Source organism: Ambystoma mexicanum, chromosome 3p (genome assembly GCF_040938575.1).
Source record: "Ambystoma mexicanum isolate Mex_15411 chromosome 3p, UKY_AmexF1_1, whole genome shotgun sequence".
NCBI classification, from domain to species: Eukaryota; Metazoa; Chordata; class Amphibia; order Caudata; family Ambystomatidae; genus Ambystoma; species Ambystoma mexicanum.
The window spans coordinates 664,815,655-664,835,071 of record NC_090925.1 but is presented as its reverse complement, the minus strand read 5'-3'; the positions used below and the strand labels follow the sequence as shown (position 1 = coordinate 664,835,071).

At 39.7% G+C, this 19,417-nt stretch overlaps 1 protein-coding gene across 1 annotated transcript in view; it reads left to right on the top strand.

Annotated features, from left to right (window-relative positions):
• Window positions 1-19,417, top strand: part of LOC138579940 (uncharacterized) — a 256,110-nt gene that overhangs the window by 100,076 nt on the left and 136,617 nt on the right. Inside the window, exons 16-20 of the mRNA XM_069650158.1 lie at window positions 5,007-5,036; window positions 8,039-8,071; window positions 11,034-11,084; window positions 15,412-15,462; window positions 17,889-17,939. Coding sequence (XP_069506259.1) covers window positions 5,007-5,036; window positions 8,039-8,071; window positions 11,034-11,084; window positions 15,412-15,462; window positions 17,889-17,939 — 216 coding nt within the window. The remainder of the gene's footprint in view (window positions 1-5,006; window positions 5,037-8,038; window positions 8,072-11,033; window positions 11,085-15,411; window positions 15,463-17,888; window positions 17,940-19,417) is intronic.

The following is a 19,417-nucleotide window of genomic DNA, read 5'->3' as shown; positions in this document are numbered from 1 at the left end:
GTGGAGGGGAGCGGGTTGCACCCATCCTTTGATTATAGTCCCCTGGTGGGGAATCATTGTACTGGCGTGGACTGTAGTTCACGTTTTGCCTCATGTCCTGTCTCTCAGATTGTGGGTACTGGCCCCTATATTGATTTCCATTATCAGTAAATCGATCCACATATCGGGGCCTATCCTGATTACCATATATCATGGTGCTGGGATCAAATCTGCTCTGTGTCCCCAATGACTGGTAGGGACCATCATTTCTTTGATCTTGATTTTGTCTCTGGTTATTGTTCATACCTGCCATATCAGACCGGTATCTTACCCGGGGTCTATCTCCTAAATATCTAGGGCTGATGTAGCTCTCTCTATTACTAGGATCATGTGATTGGAACATTGGTACAGGAAATGGCGATCTTTGTTGATTACCCCTTTGTTCAGGTGTCACATTATTTTTACCTTGGCTTTGAGCAGACTCAAGGGACATTTTGGCTGACCTGATTTCCATTACTGTGGCTGAGGGTTCTTTAGATTTAGGCCTAGTATCTTTCATTTTATCACTTTCTCTACCCTGACAATAGAGTACCTCATATAGCTTTGTGCTTTGATGTACAATCCATTCAAGGGACTTGTCACGGTCAAATTCACGGACCAATTGGGATATGATGTCTTTCTGTAGCCCATAGAAGTATGCGGTTTTAAACTCATTGGAATTTGAGTCAAAAGATACATCAAAGCGAGAGAATGCTCTTTTTAAGTCTTGTAAAAATTGGCGAGGGGATGTATTAGGTCCAGCAGTAATAGTGTACGCGACTTTCTTTGCCTCCTGCAATGACTGAAAAGGAGAAAAATGACGCCTAATTTCTTTTTCAAACTCCAGCCATGTCATATTCTGCTGTTCATTTAATCCCCTTATGATGCTGGCCGTCGGGGCATCTAAAGTTAAATGAAAATATTGTCTGTACTGTTCCTTAGGTATCTGGAGTGCTTTAAAAATGTCATACACCGCTTCTAAGTGATCCTCAATGCAGCATTCACCTCCCTTTTTAAATGGTTTGATCAGGGCTTTAATGGATTTCATTATTTTTATGGGGCTACTTGTTGCAATGCATGGAATTGCACTATTTTGTGAGTCAATCCTGTTTTCAGGTGTATGAGATTGGTGGCTGCCCCCAATGGGAGTATCAAATCCCCCAAGGGCACTGCAACCAAGTTCAGTCACCGGTCCTGTCACTGGGGCACTAGCTCTTTGGGCAGAGCTAGAATTCACCTCCACTCCATTGAATGTGGTACCCTGCCGCCTCTCCTGGGACCTGGGAATGCACATTTGCTGTTCTAAGTCCCTACACTTTTTAAGGAGTCTGTTGGCTTCATCATGCAAATAATTATTTTCATCACTCATTTTATTAATTGCCTCCTGCATATCGCACATTTGCATTTGGCATTCATTGAACTCTTTATTTCTCTTGTCTCTTTCTTGGATCATTTTAATCATTTCTTGTTCTGCACTCTGGAGATCACCTTCTTTTTCGCAATGTTCTTTTTGTAAAATCTGCATTTCTGAAACAACCTCATCTTTATCCTGCCTAATGTGATCCACTAAGGCTTTTAAGTGTGTCAATTCTTGCTCACTATCTTCAAATTGTTTCTTGCTTTTGGATAACTGAGTATCAAAGTCTCTGCATTTTAATTGCATGTCTTTTTGGCATACATCCAATTCTGCTCTCAACATTTCCTGATTTTTACTTGCCCCGTCTAATTCAGTCTTTAACCTGTTAATTAGCTGAGTATCATTCTCTTGCATTCGCAGTGACTTGTTTAAAATAAACCATATTTTGCCGCATAGCCGTATTAAACAGTCTTTCTCTGCACTTTTATCGGCTGCATTCAATAATCTTGTAAGGCAGACCTGAATTATGCTGCCTTCTGCAAAAATATTGTCTAGTTTTTCTTTCTGCACCTCACCCTGAATGCGGTTACTCCATTCTAAGGTACTGTTCGAAGACCAATTTCCATGTGCAAATAACTTTGCCTCTAAATATTGCACTAGATCTGAGAATGTGGTTTCCCTTTGTGACATTCTGAAATTCGTTTTTAGTGGCACACTGCTATTATAAAATGGGTTCCCTTTAATGTGCAAATGGCAGTGTGAGACACACTTGCCACGCCCAGTAGGTACTCTGTGATCACTTTCCCGGCCTGCAACGCACCATAAATATGTAGGGTATTTTGTGGAGATTTGGGGCCTGACGGTATTTTATTACCGCCGAAAAATAACTTAGCAATAATCACTCTTTGTATTCAGATTTGGCCATGTGCAACAATAATACAATGGACATGCATTATTTCAGCACCCAGACCTGCATATTTGGTATACGTGGTTGGTGGTATTTTGGTGAGCATAATTCCATTGTTTTATTTGTGGCCCCAATGTCCAGAATCCCTTATCTTCGCTTAGATTTTTCGTGTGATCACTAGAGAGACCTCAGACCTGCATTCTAGGGATACCACAATTTCCAGTGATAGTGTTGGTGCGCCACCATGGGCAAACTCACTGACTTATTTACGACAGAGAGCTATATGTGGTAGTCTTGTGGTAATTTCCACTACCTTATATACGGTAGGGAGCTATGTTCAGAGAGTCTCTCTTCCCGTTGGCTCATGTACCTCCAACAAGTTATGCTACAGTTACTCACAATTATTCATACTGATTCTGACATACACACATCTGTCTTAAAATGACCATTGCACTGTTTAAAAATCTCCCCACATCATTGGCATTGTAATGGTAAATAGAAAATAAACCACCCGTCTGTTTTCAAATATTTTCTGTATTATAAAAGTTGCATTTAGACATGATCTCATTCTTTACAGCAATAAAATGGAACAATCAAAGCATTTTCTATGACACACTGCAATTATAGTGGCGGAGAACAGAACTTAAATTGCAACATTAGCACTTGATTAAGACACGCACGGGACTTTCATTTTTCTACACTGACTGCATATTTCCGTGCACACACACAGCTCCCCCAGTTAGGTAATTACCTTATCTGTTCAGAGGCTTCTCTCTGTGAATGTGGCTCTCTTGGATTAACTCCAGCAAAAAGGAACGCTTGCCTTCTCAAGCCGGGGTCATTGCCTGGAATTCTCAGCTTTTTCAGATAGGACTGCCTCAGCCAGTGGATAGGTTTTTCTTTCTGCTCTCCCCAATGTCGACTGCAGCAGGACACCGGAATTTGCATTCAGTCAGGACCCCACAGCCAGGTCTTCTCCCCAGTAGTGCAGAAAGATGTCTCCCTGTCTTTTTCCCTGCTACTGCCCACTAAAACTTTCCTCTCAGCCCTCTTTATGACGTGTCCCAATGAAATCCATCATCTCTCATCCTCCTACTCTTCAACAATAGCTTCGCTTATACATTTGCAATTGTTGCAAATCTGACTTCCTCCTTCCTGCCGTTACTGTGCACAACAACACGGATAATCAGGCAGAGAAGAGAAGAAAAAAAATCTGCACACTCATTTAACTGGTTTTCAGAGTATGCCTAATTCTGCAGTAGAGAACACATTTTATTAGTGGGTTATATTAAAATAAGGTTTTATTAGTCAGGTTAATGGTTAATAGGTTAGCTGTTAATTTTCAAATGTGTCTCTAGCAATATAGGCATTTCAGGTGAAAAATAGTGTGCATTTTTAAATGAACACGTGTGCTTTTAACTGCAAAAATAGATTTGCATCTTATATGTTAAAATCGTTTTTTACTGAATAGTCTGTCTTTCCTTGTTAATCTGCTAACCCATATAGCAATGCACCGCACCCTTGTGGTGGTGGTGCTGCAAAAAAATTGTGCTACTTGTGCAGTATTGCTGTACTGTGTACTGTAACACGCCAAATATCCTTACAAGACGTTGCAGCTTGCACTTTCGGTGCACTGCACTGAATGTTCCTTCAAACAGCAGGTGCAAGAGTTTGGGGGTTTGTATTGTGTGTGGGAGGGGGCATGGTGATGGGGCTTGTGGCGAGTGGGTGCAGCCCAGCAGGGAACATAGTTCCACTATTTCTTTTTGGACACTTCAAACACTGAGCCTCAGTCTCTTGAAACAGTTTGTTGACCTTCAGATGGGCTGCCAACTCAGTATGTGAGAAGGTGTGAGATAAAACTGAATTAGCAAGAGAAGTTTACCAAGTTCAAGATGAGTCTGTAACTGACAGGACACCACCCTCTCGATTTTGACCAAAAGTGTCTTAAAATGGTCAGTAGTTTCTAACAACTGTGCTTAATGAGTTTGTTTGAGTCCTTGTTTAAATCCAACTTGGGGTTTGCAGATGTTCCTGAAAAATATACTTTTCTCAAAAAGCACATATCTAATTTGATAGTCTCTATTCCTTGGCAGATCAAAGCCCCATTTGGCGGTAGGTGTTGTGAGCTATTTCCGAGAGAGTTGCACCATCTTTTCTTCATATTCAATATAGGTCTGAAACCTTTGGTTCTCCAGATGCTTTGGAATACAGGAGAATAAAAAATGCAGTATCATTGTAGAGGCAGTTTGAATGATCTGGAGAAGCATGACCCCAGCCATTCTATTTTGGTCAGGAGCAGGCTAATTTTATTAAACACATTTCTTAATATTTTGTATGCACATGGTTTAGTATATAAACATTATTTTGAAAGGCCCACCATTTTATTTATATTCAGTTTTTCAAATGTATCCAAAATCCATGCCTCCTTGCCTTTCTTTATGGAAGGAAGTACCAATTTAGCTGCACAGTTTTATTTGACTCATTCATGAACTTAACTATCATATATTAATGCATACCTTACCCACTGCTAGATTATACCTCTCAGTTTTGTTACTACTAATGTTAAAAGTCCATTAAGTATTGGCCAGGAGGCATTTGTGGGTTTTAACTCGATGTGGGAGAGATCCAATGAGAGACCTGTACATCTAATTATCTTTTCAAAGTTTGTATTTAACCTTCATCAACACTGAAATTGAAATACATGCATATTGTCTTTTGTAGGGTGTTGGTGGCAAATCTTGGTGTGGAGTAGTAAGTGGAGCCAATTGTTTACTCACTTATTCAATATTTGTGTAACGTTGAACAGTTTTGACATATATGGGCTTCATTCTGAGGTTGGAGGTAGCCATGGTGCTATTAGCACCATGGCTACCTCCTTACCGCATACCGGGTCCGGGTTCCTTGAATAGGGAATTACCCAGCCATTCCATTCTTGGAGGACCCGGTATTTCCCTGTTCAGGGAACCCATCCCCACCCCAATTCTAGCCCCCATAGGGCTCAATTGGAATGGGGACCATGCTAACAACAGGCCTGTTAATAACGGGCCTGTTGTTAGCATGCTGGTCCATTAGCGGCTCCCACTAAGGGTGCCTGGAAAATCCAGCTGCCCTTAGCGGGACCCGCTAAAGGACCTCGTAATGTGGCGTTGAAGGGTTAACCGCACCAGCACCCTTACCGGTGCCGTTAACCCCTTACCGCCAGGGTCGTAATGAGGGCCATAGTCACTTTAATGATCAGGCCCTGGAATGTATGTATGGGAATTTCAGAGTAAGTCATTTCACTCTGCACATGATTGTCCGTTCATAGATGGTCTTACACGGAAAATGGAAGGCATCAATATGCTAGATCTATTTTTTAAAAAAAAATGTTGCAAACATCACTGCACAGTATTGTTAACTAACTGAACATGTCTTGATTAGGTGTTATTAATGGAGGAGAGACAACTTGGGCTAGTCACGAAAATTGAAAACAGTGAAAATTTGAGTTAGGTGCAGCATGAAATAAATCATGACTACTATCGAGATTCATGTAAAACCTTTTGTTCAGTCTATTAATTCACACATTGAATTGCCATGCACAGTCCAAAGTATTGTGGCCCATTATCACTCAGTAATGCTGCAAGTAAGTGATCACATAGCAGTAAAGAGTAGGATAGATCAGTGATTGTACACCACAATGGAACTAACCGCAGTGATACTGTCATGCACTCTATGCTGTCCTAACTGCTTTGGTTTTGGTAAAATGAGTTGCTCTCAGTCAGTGTGAGAGCGCACTCACAGAGGCAATTGCCAATTGTAAATTCACTCAGTGATTTGAGTTGCTCAGTCCCTTCGGGTTCTCACATGGCCATTAAAATAAGAAGTTTCTAGGTGCTTATTTTATGTCCTCCAAATCCAGGGATGCGCATACAAACACACACGCACACACACATGGAATTATTGTTTGTTAGTTTGTTTTCATCAGAAATCAAGATGACCAAAAATCAGTGTCCCATGTGCTCACATGACGTTACATGATGCTTTTTATGTAACAAACCTTCATGAAGGTATGACTGAAAATTCAGTTTCCATGAATGCCACAATACAGTAGAGACATATTGGCCATTTTTATCATACCAGAGCACCAAAGAAACGGACATTATTAACTTCCACTTTTCATGGAGTGCAATCTGCGGTGCTTCTGTGCCAAAAATAACCACATGCCATGAATACACCTATATGTTTCACTAAAAGATAATAATTTCAGAATTTAAAGCAAACACAACAAATGACCATAAATTATCTGTCAAAAGTTGTCCATCTGCATTTAGTGTCTGAGGGTACAACAACTATTTATATGTAATCAAGTTAACATGACTTCAATATAGTAAGGTCTGTTTATTGAATATTGGAGGAGGCAGCATAACACACACACAGAAACACGCACACACATACACAATCACACAACACGAATACCCCCATACGCATAGACACACACACACACACACACACGCACGCACAAAACAAACCTCATGTTTTATTCATACACATAATGGCAAAGGAAAGTAGTTGTTCCTCTTGTTATCTTTATCATCCGCATCTAAATGACAGAATAGGCCCCTAATGAAGGTGTGCTCATAAGGGCATTGAGTGACACGTGTGAAATTTTACAAAGATTAATGTTAGCCTCTTTTGTAATACCAAGTAAAGCCTGCAGTTTAAAAATTGGCCCTAATTGCCATTGTGTTCGAGTGCTATTAAGCTGATATGCCAAATATAAGCAAGCATGCTTTATGTAGAAAGATGGAAAAATACATGGAAATGCTGAACATTTGAAAAAAAAAAGCCTAGAAGTCAATGAAATGTCTGCTAGCGTGTAGGTGTGTGTATTAACAACAAATACATCCTTTAAAATATCAGTACATTTAAATCTTGTATATCCATTTAAATTGTTTGTTCCTGAACACTAAAATCCATGCTTCTTGCCTTATGTAGGTTATGGTGGTAAAGTTGATGAAGGACATATTTTAAGTAAAACATATGATTGTTGTACGATTTCACAATGCTTTTACCTGCTGAATAGCAATGTCATCTACTCAATTGAATTAGTGTGCCCTTAGACCTATGTCAGAACATTTCTCATCAATGCATCTCACATTGTACCTCAAAGTACCATCCCTTCCATCATCTTGATTGCCAGGTTAGAGATAGTTTGGACAGATTAAGGAAGGTATCAAAAAAACATTCTTGATTTAAAATAGAACATTGGCATACAGCACTGTACACTATTGTTAAAGACCACACTGATTTATTTTAAGTAGTAATAATGGAAGAGTGATAATTTAGAGGTGAGAAAGTTAAATTGAAACAAAGTGAAATGTTGGCTTAATTGCAGAATCAAGTGCATCCTCACTATTAATGAGATTCACTTAAAACATTGGCTGGGCCTAGTGAATCGCACATAGACTGTGCCATGCACCACCAAGAGGGTCCTTGCCCAATATCATTCATTAATACTGCACCTAACAGCTCATTCAGCAACACATAATAGGAGCAATCAGTGAACATGCAAAACATTAGCTTTGTCCTCCACAAAATGGTCAAGTAATCTCTCCATGCCTGACCGTTTTGCCTAGGTCAATTCGAGTTCTCCTCTGCATGCAATAAAATGGTGGGGTTTAGATGTTTTGAGAGACCTGTGCATAGAATTACCATTTAAAAATTCTAATTGACATTTTCCAAAATATGTAATACATGATTATTGTTTCCTGTAGCGCGATAATGGTAGAATTGGTGATCAACAAAAAGTAAGTAATACATATTACATTTGGACAATGTTAAGATGATGTCATCACCTGAATATTTTTGATATGTAATCACTTTCATGAATGTGCCTCTGTATTTATGTCTGGTGAATTCACCATAATTTGTCTCACAATGTTCCTGGCGTACAGTCGTCTTCTAATCCTCTGATTGTCAGGTTAGAGATGGTTTTGGAAGGATTATGAAAGGCTTCAAAACCCACCACTAATTTAAAATGTGAACCATAGAACAAAACACAGCACACAAATACTGATAGTCACATTTATTCTTGACTGGCAGATAGTAATCAATGATAGAAAACACTTTAAATGAAATTAGTCGAAATGAGCTAAGTTCAGCATCAAATGTATCCTCACTAGTATTGAGAGTGATTGAAAACCATTTGTTGTGCAGGGTGAAAAGTATATAGAATGTGCAATGTCAGCTCTGAGTATGTTGGCCCATTATCAATCGATAATGCTGCACCTAAGCACTCGCAATTCAATACAGATACCTGAAAGATCAATGAACATGCAACCTGATAGCTTTGTCCCTCAGACAAATGTTCAGTTAGTCAGTTGTTCTGCTAGTGTTTCTTAGGTTAATTTCAGTGCCTCTCTTACAGTGAGGGCACACTCCCAAGGGTAGTTGCCAATTGAAATTTGCCTTTGTTATTGTAAGTGCTGGGTACATTGGATTATTTAATGAGTGTTCAGATAAGCAGTTTCCGGGTGTTCATTGTGTAAGTGTTTGTGTATTGTATTTTCCCAGCGAGGGTAGTGAACCCCCCACACACACATACACAGAAATATGGCTTACATTTTTGGGATCTTAATTCTATTACAATCCTTGATCACTCAAAACCTCTGCCCCCTAATTGCATTGTACATTACCTATTTCAAATTAGGTAAATCCCCTCAAGAAGGCATGAATGGAAAAACGAGTGTGTGTGCATTCAGCTATATTGAAGCAATCATGGGGTAGCATCTATAATAAAAAAGAGCACTCAACAATTTGGAAAAGGGCAATCGATAATTACACATTGAGTGCCTTCTAGAGTGCATTTTGCAACAGTCATCCACATTTCATGTATACCCTTAAATGTGACAATAAATGTATATAATTACAGTTTGTATAACAAATGAGTTATATGCCAATCACATACCGGTCTGGAGGCAGCTGCTTGCATTTAAAATCTGAGAGGATAAGTTTAAACTTCTCTTAATTGTTAGCATACTAAATGGACCATCAAAATAGAAATGTTTCTTTTTGAATCAATAGATCATTGGTAGAGATTTGGTGAACATAAGTTGAATACATTCTTTTGGGCATTATTACAAAACATGACAACCATTACATTTAAATACATAAGCTTATATTTTGTACAATCGCAGATGGGACGCACACACACACACACACACACACACACACACACTCAGCTCATGGAATAATAATAATAATAATAATAATAATAATGGGAATGCTGTGCCCCTCATTTTCTTATAGTATACTCACACCCAAATGTGAGACAGGTAGTCTTAGGAAGGTGTACTGACAAAAATATTGAACACATATAAAATATAAAGGAATAAGCATCTGAGATGTGTGTGGTGTATGTTCTTTAGCTTATGTGCCAGAGAAACACAAAGTTGATTTATGAAGAAAAATGGTAAAACACTATAAATGATTGCCATCTTTTAAAACATAACCTAAAAGTCTATGAAGTATCTTCCCCGGAGGCATTTGTGGGTTGTAAAACAATGTGGGAGAGATCCAATGAGAGACCCGTACATTTAGTTATCTTTTCAAAGTTTTTATTTAGTCTTGATGAACACCGAAATTGAAATACATGCATATTGTCTTCTGTAGGGTGTTGGTGGCAAAGCTTGTGGTGGAATAGTACGTGGAACAAACTGTTTACTCACGTATTCAATGTTTGTTTAATGTTGAATATTATTGACATCTAATCACTTTAAAGGACCAAGAAAACCCAGCACAAAAATGTTTTTTTCAAACTCACACTAATACCACTGGCTAAGTATCTGCTTTCTTTCTGTTCCTCTTTACTATGGTAACACAATTGACTGAAAAAGAGGTGGACCCCACATGAGACATTTAATAGTACCTCCCGCAAACAAAAGAGAATATCAGTGTGGTTAGATATAGTGGTTAGACTATCTAGAATGCCATCTAAGGATTTTCCACTGTGTCATGATTTTCTCATTATTGAGTGAACCAACATGTAGGGCAATATCACTGAGTTGATCTGCTCCATAATCAGTGAACCATACTAGCCATGAGGCAAGGACATGGTCAACTCCAAACTAGAAAATACATGGGAGGGAGCTAAGGCATCTAATGACAGCAGAATTCTGACCCGTTGACAAACTGTGCATTATTAAAGGGCTCACAAAGTTGTGTGCTGCTCATAATCTCAGCACTTCATGCAGCATGGCTACTTTCTATAGGTTGAACATGCAGGAGCCAGAGTTTTGTGACCCCCGTACATTTGCCCCTTCCAAAGCAAAAACAATCAACCACATGCATATTGATGATGTGCAGCAATTTCCCAAAGACTACTGGTATCTGGCTGAATAATTTCCTTATCATACGACTAAAGGTGTAGGAGGAGGCATCAGACAATAGGCCTGAATGACAACCGTCAGGTAGATCCCAACATCCAAGCACACAAAACAGCACAGACATGGCCAATTTTAGCTGTGCTAACAGGTGCAGGGGAAGAAGCTCCAAAATCCATAAACACATTTTGAAGAATGCCATCAATGACATCTACTAACAAGTACAAGTAAAGCCAGACTGCTGATGTGTGATTATTGAGAGTGTACAATAAAAGACCTTTTGGAAATGGACAGTGCTATGTTGCATGTTTATATATTGTGTTACATTGTTGTGTTGTGTACATGGCTTTATTTAATCTTGAACTTATCCTCTATTTGTTTCCTTTAGGGCGGTGGTGTCAGAGGTGGAGCTGGTGGCAGTGCTGCCGGAGGCATTCTCGTAAGAATCCTATATCTTGTTATTTTCTTTTTCTTTAATAAAAATGTTTTCAATACACAAGGTACTTTTACAAAATATTCAAATACAAAACATTGACAATGTAATATCAAAAATGCAATATATTTTTTGTTATAATTTAACGGCGTAAGGAAATCATCATTCTAAATTATTGCAAAATTAGTACAGCCTTTCTCTACAAAATAAACACCAGTGCTTTCAATGTTAGCATCTAGACGTTAATGCCTCAACCATCCAATTCATACTTCCTTCTACTAAAATGGGGCATAGCACAGTTTCTTTCATAATGTCCTACCAGGTACCCATCAGTTCCTCTACTGCTAGGTGAGCTCCTACCATCACCTCATCCAGTCTGACGATGATAGTAATCAAAAACTTTACCAGACCCAGTGAGTGAGTGACATGTGGCCAGTTTTCTTAGGTTTGTGCCATAGGTCAGATGCTATAAAACCTGTAGGAGAATTGATGAAGGGAGAAAAAGTTCCAATTCTCTCCTTCAATACCTTGCGTCAATACTTCACCAAATGTTGCAGCAACTCAAATCCCCCTCAACACAGTCTGCTGAGTCTTAGCTCTGCGGGGATCTCCAATTTAGGCCCCACCACATCTAGGCTCAGCAAACAGTGCAGTCTGAATTTTAATAACCCTGTTATGTTAGGCTGCATAGACAATTGCCATTATCCAATTAGCCTTTCTTTGCCCGAGGCACATGTCTTTGCCTGTTCAGAGATGTTACAGAGATCTGCGTATGTTTCCCAATCCTGATGCTTCACTAAGAAGCATACACTTTTTCTAAGAAGGCATTTTGAAGCACAAAGACAATCAATTACAGATATGTGTAAATCTGATGTCTCTTTTTCCAGATTAGTATAGTCCAAAGCAGTAGTGGCTAGTAGGCAATTCTAGGTCCTGGAATGTTACATGGTCTGAGAGATCGGCCCTTGATAGCAAGCTTGGTCGACCCAACCCTTCACCCCTACTCACCCAAACCCCAAAACATACTGCACATACCGTGCTTGCCACATTGATGTGTGTATTTGAGGTCCACCACCAGGTAAATGGGAAGAGAGAGACTCGAACAAGGTAAGGGAGACCTATGAAAGCCTCCTGCTGCACCAAACACCATAACACACTGCGTGCTCCACAGTGGTGTGTGTATTTACGGTCTGCCTGAAGGCAAAAGGGAAGAGAGACTCGAACAAGGTAAGGAAGACAAATGAAAGCCTCCTGCTGCACCAAACACAAAAAAACACTGTGCATAGCTGGCTTTCAATCATATGGACTGTGGTTGAATTTTTAATGAAAATCGCCCTTGATAAATCCAGCAATGAAGTGATGAATGTGCACTCTAATATGACCTTATTATAGGAAATTAAATGTGAAACTGAGGAACAACAATTCATGCTCTCAGGTTCAGGTTTTATTTTGATCAGAGTGGGAGAGGAAATTAAATGTGAAACTGAGGAACAACAATTCATGCTTTCAGGCTCAGGTTTCATTTTAAAGTGGTTCTGCTGACTTAAGATAGTACAAGTAGAGACTTCAATTGAATGGTAGACCTGATGCAGGCAACTTACACAGGCTTTTTTTTCTCCATAAAATGTCAGGTTCATGAATGTGTTTAGGAAGGTTAGAAGAAATATAGAGGGGATTTACAAAACTTTAAATATCTCCTGGTATATACTGTAACATTAAGTAAAGTGGTCCCGGGTGGGTGATGTGATAACAGCCTACCAGCCGAAAACATTGTGGGCCCAATCAATGTAAGGGAAATACCAATGATGTAGGGCCATTACTACTGAAACCTGTCCCAGACTATAAAGTTAAAGCTATTAGCACCTTGAGCCTACATATGGATTCTTAATTGTGCATTGTATTGTGGGAAGCCAGCTTCAGATGTGTCTTGCATACAAATTTCCCCTAGAAATCTCCAAACAAAAATGCCTGCTCAGTAAAACAGAAATGGGACATTGTCCCTATTCTATGTTCATTGCTTCCAACAGATGGGCTGTCTAATCCGAATGTGAGACAGCAATGTGTAGATATTTGGGTTAAAGGCAATGATAGGGAAAAGGTGGGCGGCGTTATAGGTTGTAGAGAGGCAGGGGATCACAGGGCAAAGGGGAAAACTATGGGCCTGGAGCACAGTCCTGGAGGATGGAAAAGAATGGGAGCTTATACAGATGGAAATAGCCTGTTCCTCTTGACTCCAGAAGGGCTGACACAACTCGCTCATGTGCTGAGGAAGGTTCCTACATCATAACTTGAGTGCTCTACCAAGAAAGCAAGTTCTTAGTGTAGCCTTATCATAACAGATGATTTCTAGGTTTGGGCTAATCCAATTTTTAGGAGTAGGACATAGCAATACAATTCTAAGATTTGTGCGTATTGCCATCTCTGCTGCTAAATATATTTCTAGGAACTGTGTATCGCAAATTCTGAAAATATGTCTCAAATTCCTGAATTCCTGGGAACGTTTTAATATCTTTTAAACTCCACACCTTGCAGGATATTACAAATCTCTCTGTTCCTACCCAACCCAATTACACAGCTCTCATATTTCTTGAAAGTGAGCACTATACAAAAAAAAATCAAATTAATTTACAACATAGTTAATTATGGCAAGGGAAATGGTCAAAATTGACATCAATGGCTTGTAAGCATTGTGCTAAGAGTGTAACATACATAAAGCAGCACTGAGGGCACATCAACTAAAATATTTGTTCAATATTAGATGTTGAGTTTTAAATTCTTCTCAGAAATCTGGGGCACTGCAGCATTGTATGTTCTCATAGTGGTGACAATGTACTTCTATCACTCAAAATCCAGAATTACTATTTAGTTACCAATTTGTTTCAGCATTGTTTCAGCTCAAGAATCATCTCACTGTATATTTTAAATGGTGACACCTGAACATGCTGGAATTCCAAGCTGCATGCATGTTGGCAATATGGCAGAGAGTCATCAATATACACAAAAAGCTGGCATACTAGCCAGTTGTTCATTTGATATAATGTGATCCATGTATGACCAAACCATACATTTACACAACTTCCTCATTAGATCCCACTGGGAACTGGTGGCATAGCTGGTGCTAACAATTTGGTAAAACATAGTTCTTATTTCAGTGAGATTTAATATTAATCATATTCAACACAGTTAATCACTTCAGGATTCCTGCAACATTGCATAAAGCTACTAGAGATTTCAGTTTTGGGACTAACACTGTAAATCATACTTCTTCTGTGAGCAATAGATTCTGACTGATGGCAACCAACCTAAGATCTCATATAACATTAACTATTTGTAAGGAATGTAGCACACTGATCCAATCCTACTATGTGAATGCTCACTTATATATTATGCTGACACATTATAGTAAACAGAGTTGTATCTGCTCATTCTGCATAGGTTATGGTTGGAAGATGGTTTCAGGAGGGGACACAATAATGAGGCTGCTGAGCTAGGCAAAGTACTACATAGCCAAGGTATTTGATTTCAAGAAGCATCTGTTTACAAGACAAATGTATGACACTCCAAAATCTCACCTTCCTGAACAAAGTAAAGGACCAAGAAAACCCAGCGCAAATATTGTTGTTCAAACTCACTCTAATACCACTGGCTAAGTATTTGGTTTCTTTCTGTTCCTCTTTTCTCATTTAACCAAACTGACTGAAAAAGAGGTGGACCGCACATGAGACATTTAATAGTATCTCCCTCAAACAAAAGAAAATATCAGTGTGAATAGTGTATCGACTATCTAGGATGCCACCTAAGGATGCAGCGTGGCTACTTTCTATAGGCTGAACATGCAGGAGCCAGAGTTTTATGACCGCCCTACATTTGCCCCTTCCAAAGCAAAAACAATCAAACACATGCATATTGATGATGTGCAGCAACTTCCCAAAGACTAGTGGTATCTGGCCAAATAATGTCCCTATCATACGACTAAAGGTGTAGGAGGAAGCATTAGGCAATAGCCCTGAATGACTACCGTCAAGTAGATCCCAACTTCCATGCACACAAAACAGTACAGCACAGACATGGCCAATGCGCCGTGCTAACAAGTGCAGTGGAAGAAACTCCAAAATGCGGAAACACATTTTGAAGAATGCCATCAATGACATCTACTAACAAGTAAAAATCAAGCCAGACACCTGATGTGTGATTATTGAGAGTGCATTGTACAATAAGAGACCTTTTGGAAATGGACAGTGCTATGTTGCCCGTTTATAAATTGTGTTACTGTGTTGTGGTGTGTGCATGGCTTTGTTTAATCTTGAACTTGTCCTCAATTTGAATCCTTTAGGGCGGTGGTGTAAGAGTTGGAGCTGGTGGCAGTGCTGGTGGAGGCATTCTCGTAAGAATACTAAATCTTTTTCTTTTTTTTTTAAATCAAAATGTTTTCAGTACACAAGGTACTTTTACATGATATTGAAATGCAAAACATTGACAACGTAATATCAAAAATGCTATTCATTTTTTGTTACAATTTAAAGGCGCACGGACACCATTCTAAATAATCCCACAATTAGTACAGTCTTTCTCTACAAAATAAACACCAATGCTTTCAATGTTAGCTGCTAGATGTTAACGCCTCAACCATCCAATTCATACTTCCCTCTCCTAAAATGGGGGCATAGCACACATTTTCTCAGAATGTCCTACCCAGTACCCATCAGTTCCTTAACCTCTAGGTGAGCTCCTACCTTCACCTCATCCAGTCTGGCGAATATAGTAATCAAAAACTTTACCAGACCCACAGTGAGTGACAGGTGGCCAGTTGTCTTAAATCTGTGCCATAGGTCAGATGTTATAAGACCTGAAGGGTAATTTATGAAGGGAGTATAATGTACAATCCGCTCCTTCAATACATTGGGTCAATACACCAAATGTTGCACCAACTCAAACTCCCCGCAGCACAGTCTGCTGCATCTTAGCTCTCGGGGACCTCCAATTTAGGCCCCACCACATCTAGGGTCGGCAAACAGTGCAGTCTAAATTTTAATAACCCAGTAATTTTAGGCTGCATAGACAATAGCCATTATTCAATTTGCCTTTTTTTCCCATTCAGAGATTTTACCGAGCTCCAAGTACATTTTCCAATCCTGATTGCTACACTAAGAAGCATACACTTTTTCTAAGAAAGCATTTTGAAGCAGAAAGACAATCAATGACAGGTATATTTAAGTCTGGTGTATCTTTTTCCTGATTAGTATAGTCTGAAGCAGTAGTAGCTAGTAGGCAATTCTAGGTCCAAGAATGTTACAGGGTCTGAGAGACCGGCCCTTGATAGCAAGCTCTGTCAAACCAACCCTGCACCCCTGCTCAAGCAAACACCAAAATACACTGTGCATACTGCGCATTGCGCAATGGTTTGTGTATTTAAGGTCCACCTCCAGGCGAACGGGAAGATAGATTCGAACAAGGTAAGGGAGACCAATGAAAGACTCCTGCTGTACCAAACAACAAAACATACTGCACACACCAGGCGTTCCTTAATGGTGTGTGTATTTAAGATTTGTCTCCAGGGAAAAGGGAAGAGAGACTCCAACAAGGTAAGGGAGACCAATGAAAGCCTCCTGCTGCACCAAATACCAAAACACACTGCACGCTCTGCTTTGCTGTGTGTATTTACTGTCTGCCTCAAGGCAATAGGGAAGAGACACTCCAACAGGGTAAGGGAGACCAATGAAAACCTCCTGCTGCACCAAACACCAAAACACACTGAGCACAACTGGCTTTCAATCATATGTACTGTGGTTGAATGATTTATTGAAAATCACCCATGAGAAATCCAGCTATGAAGTGATGAATGTGCACTCAAGTATGGCCTTATTGACTGTCAATATTTCAGAGTGGGAGAGGAAATTAAATGTGAAACTGAGGAACAACAATCCATGCTCTCAGGCTCAGGTTTTATTTTGATGTGGTTCTGCTGACTTATGATTGTAGAAGTAGAGTCTTCAATTGGATGGTAGAAAAGCAACTTACACAGGTTTTTTTTTCTCCAAAATAGGTGCAGTTCATAAATGTCTTTAGGAAGGTTAGCAGAAATATAGAAGGGATTTCACAAAGTTTAAATGTCTCCTGGTATATAGTGTAGCATTAAGTAATGTGGTCTGGGGTGGTACTTTGATAACAGCCCACCATCCCAAAACAGTGTAGGCCCAATGAATGTAAGGGACGCACCAATGATTTAGGGCCATTACTACTGAAGCCTGTCCCATACTATGAAGTTAAAGCTATTAGCACCTTGAGCCTACATCTTGGGTTTTAATTGTGCTGAACATGCAGGAGCCAGAGTTTTATGACCGCCCTACATTTGCCCCTTCCAAAGCAAAAACAATCAACCACATGCATATTGATGATGTGCAGCAACTTCCCAAAGACTACTGGTATCTGGCCAAATAATGTCCCTATCATACGACTAAAGGTGTAGGAGGAAGCATCAGGCAATAGCCCTGAATGACTACCGTCAGGTAGATCCCAACATCCATGCACACAAAACAGTACAGCACAGACATGGCCAATGCGCCGTGCTAACAAGTGTAGTGGAAGAAACTCCAAAATCCATAAACACATTTTGAAGAATGCCATCAATGACATCTACTAACAAGTACAAGTAAAGCCAGACTGCTGATGTGTGATTATTGAGAGTGTACAATAAAAGACCTTTTGGAAATGGACAGTGCTATGTTGCATGTTTATATATTGTGTTACATTGTTGTGTTGTGTACATGGCTTTATTTAATCTTGAACTTATCCTCTATTTGTTTCCTTTAGGGCGGTGGTGTCAGAGGTGGAGCTGGTGGCAGTGCTGCCGGAGGCATTCTCGTAAGAATCCTATATCTTGTTATTTTCTTTTTCTTTAATAAAAATGTTTTCAATACACAAGGTACTTTTACAAAATATTCAAATACAAAAACATTGACAATGTAATATCAAAAATGCAATATATTTTTTGTTACAATTTAACGGCGCAAGGAAATCATCATTCTAAATTATTGCAAAATTAGTTGGCATCTAGACGTTAATGCCTCAACCATCCAATTCATACTTCCTTCTCCTAAAATGGGGCATAGCACAGTTTCTTTCATAATGTCCTACCAGGTACCCATCAGTTCCTCTACTGCTAGGTGAGCTCCTACCATCACCTCATCCAGTCTGACGATGATAGTAATCAAAAACTTTACCAGACCCAGTGAGTGAGTGACATGTGGCCAGTTTTCTTAAGTTTGTGCCATAGGTCAGATGCTATAAGACCTGTAGGAGAATTGATGAAGGGAGAAAAAGTTCCAATTCTCTCCTTCAATACCTTGGGTCAATACTTCACCAAATGTTGCAGCAACTCAAATCCCCCTCAACACAGTCTGCTGAGTCTTAGCTCTGCGGGGATCTCCAATTTAGGCCCCACCACATCTAGGCTCAGCAAACAGTGCAGTCTGAATTTTAATAACCCTGTTATGTTAGGCTGCATAGACAATTGCCTTTATCCAATTAGCCTTTCTTTGCCCGAGGCACATGTCTTTGCCTGTTCAGAGATGTTACAGAGATCTGCGTATGTTTCCCAATCCTGATGCTTCACTAAGAAGCATACACTTTTTCTAAGAAGGCATTTTGAAGCACAAAGACAATCAATTACAGATATGTGTAAATCTGATGTCTCTTTTTCCAGATTAGTATAGTCCAAAGCAGTAATGGCTAGTAGGCAATTCTAGGTCCTGGAATGTTACAGGGTCTGAGAGATCGGCCCTTGATAGCAAGCTTGGTCGACCCAACCCTTCACCCCTACTCACCCAAACCCCAAAACATACTGCACATACCACGCTTGCCACATTGATGTGTGTATTTGAGGTCCACCACCAGGTAAATGGGAAGAGAGAGACTCAAACAAGGTAAGGGAGACCTATGAAAGCCTCCTGCTGCACCAAACACCATAACGCACTGCGTGCTCCACAGTGGTGTGTGTATTTACGGTCTGCCTGAAGGCAAAAGGGAAGAGAGACTCCAACAAGGTAAGGAAGACAAATGAAAGCCTCCTGCTGCACCAAACACAAAAAAACACTGTGCATAGCTGGCTTTCAATCATATGGACTGTGGTTGAATTTTTAATGAAAATCGCCCTTGATAAATCCAGCAATGAAGTGATGAATGTGCACTCTAATATGAGCTTATTATAGGAAATTAAATGTGAAACTGAGGAACAACAATTCATGCTCTCAGGTTCAGGTTTTATTTTGATCAGAGTGGGAGAGGAAATTAAATGTGAAACTGAGGAACAACAATTCATGCTTTCAGGCTCAGGTTTCATT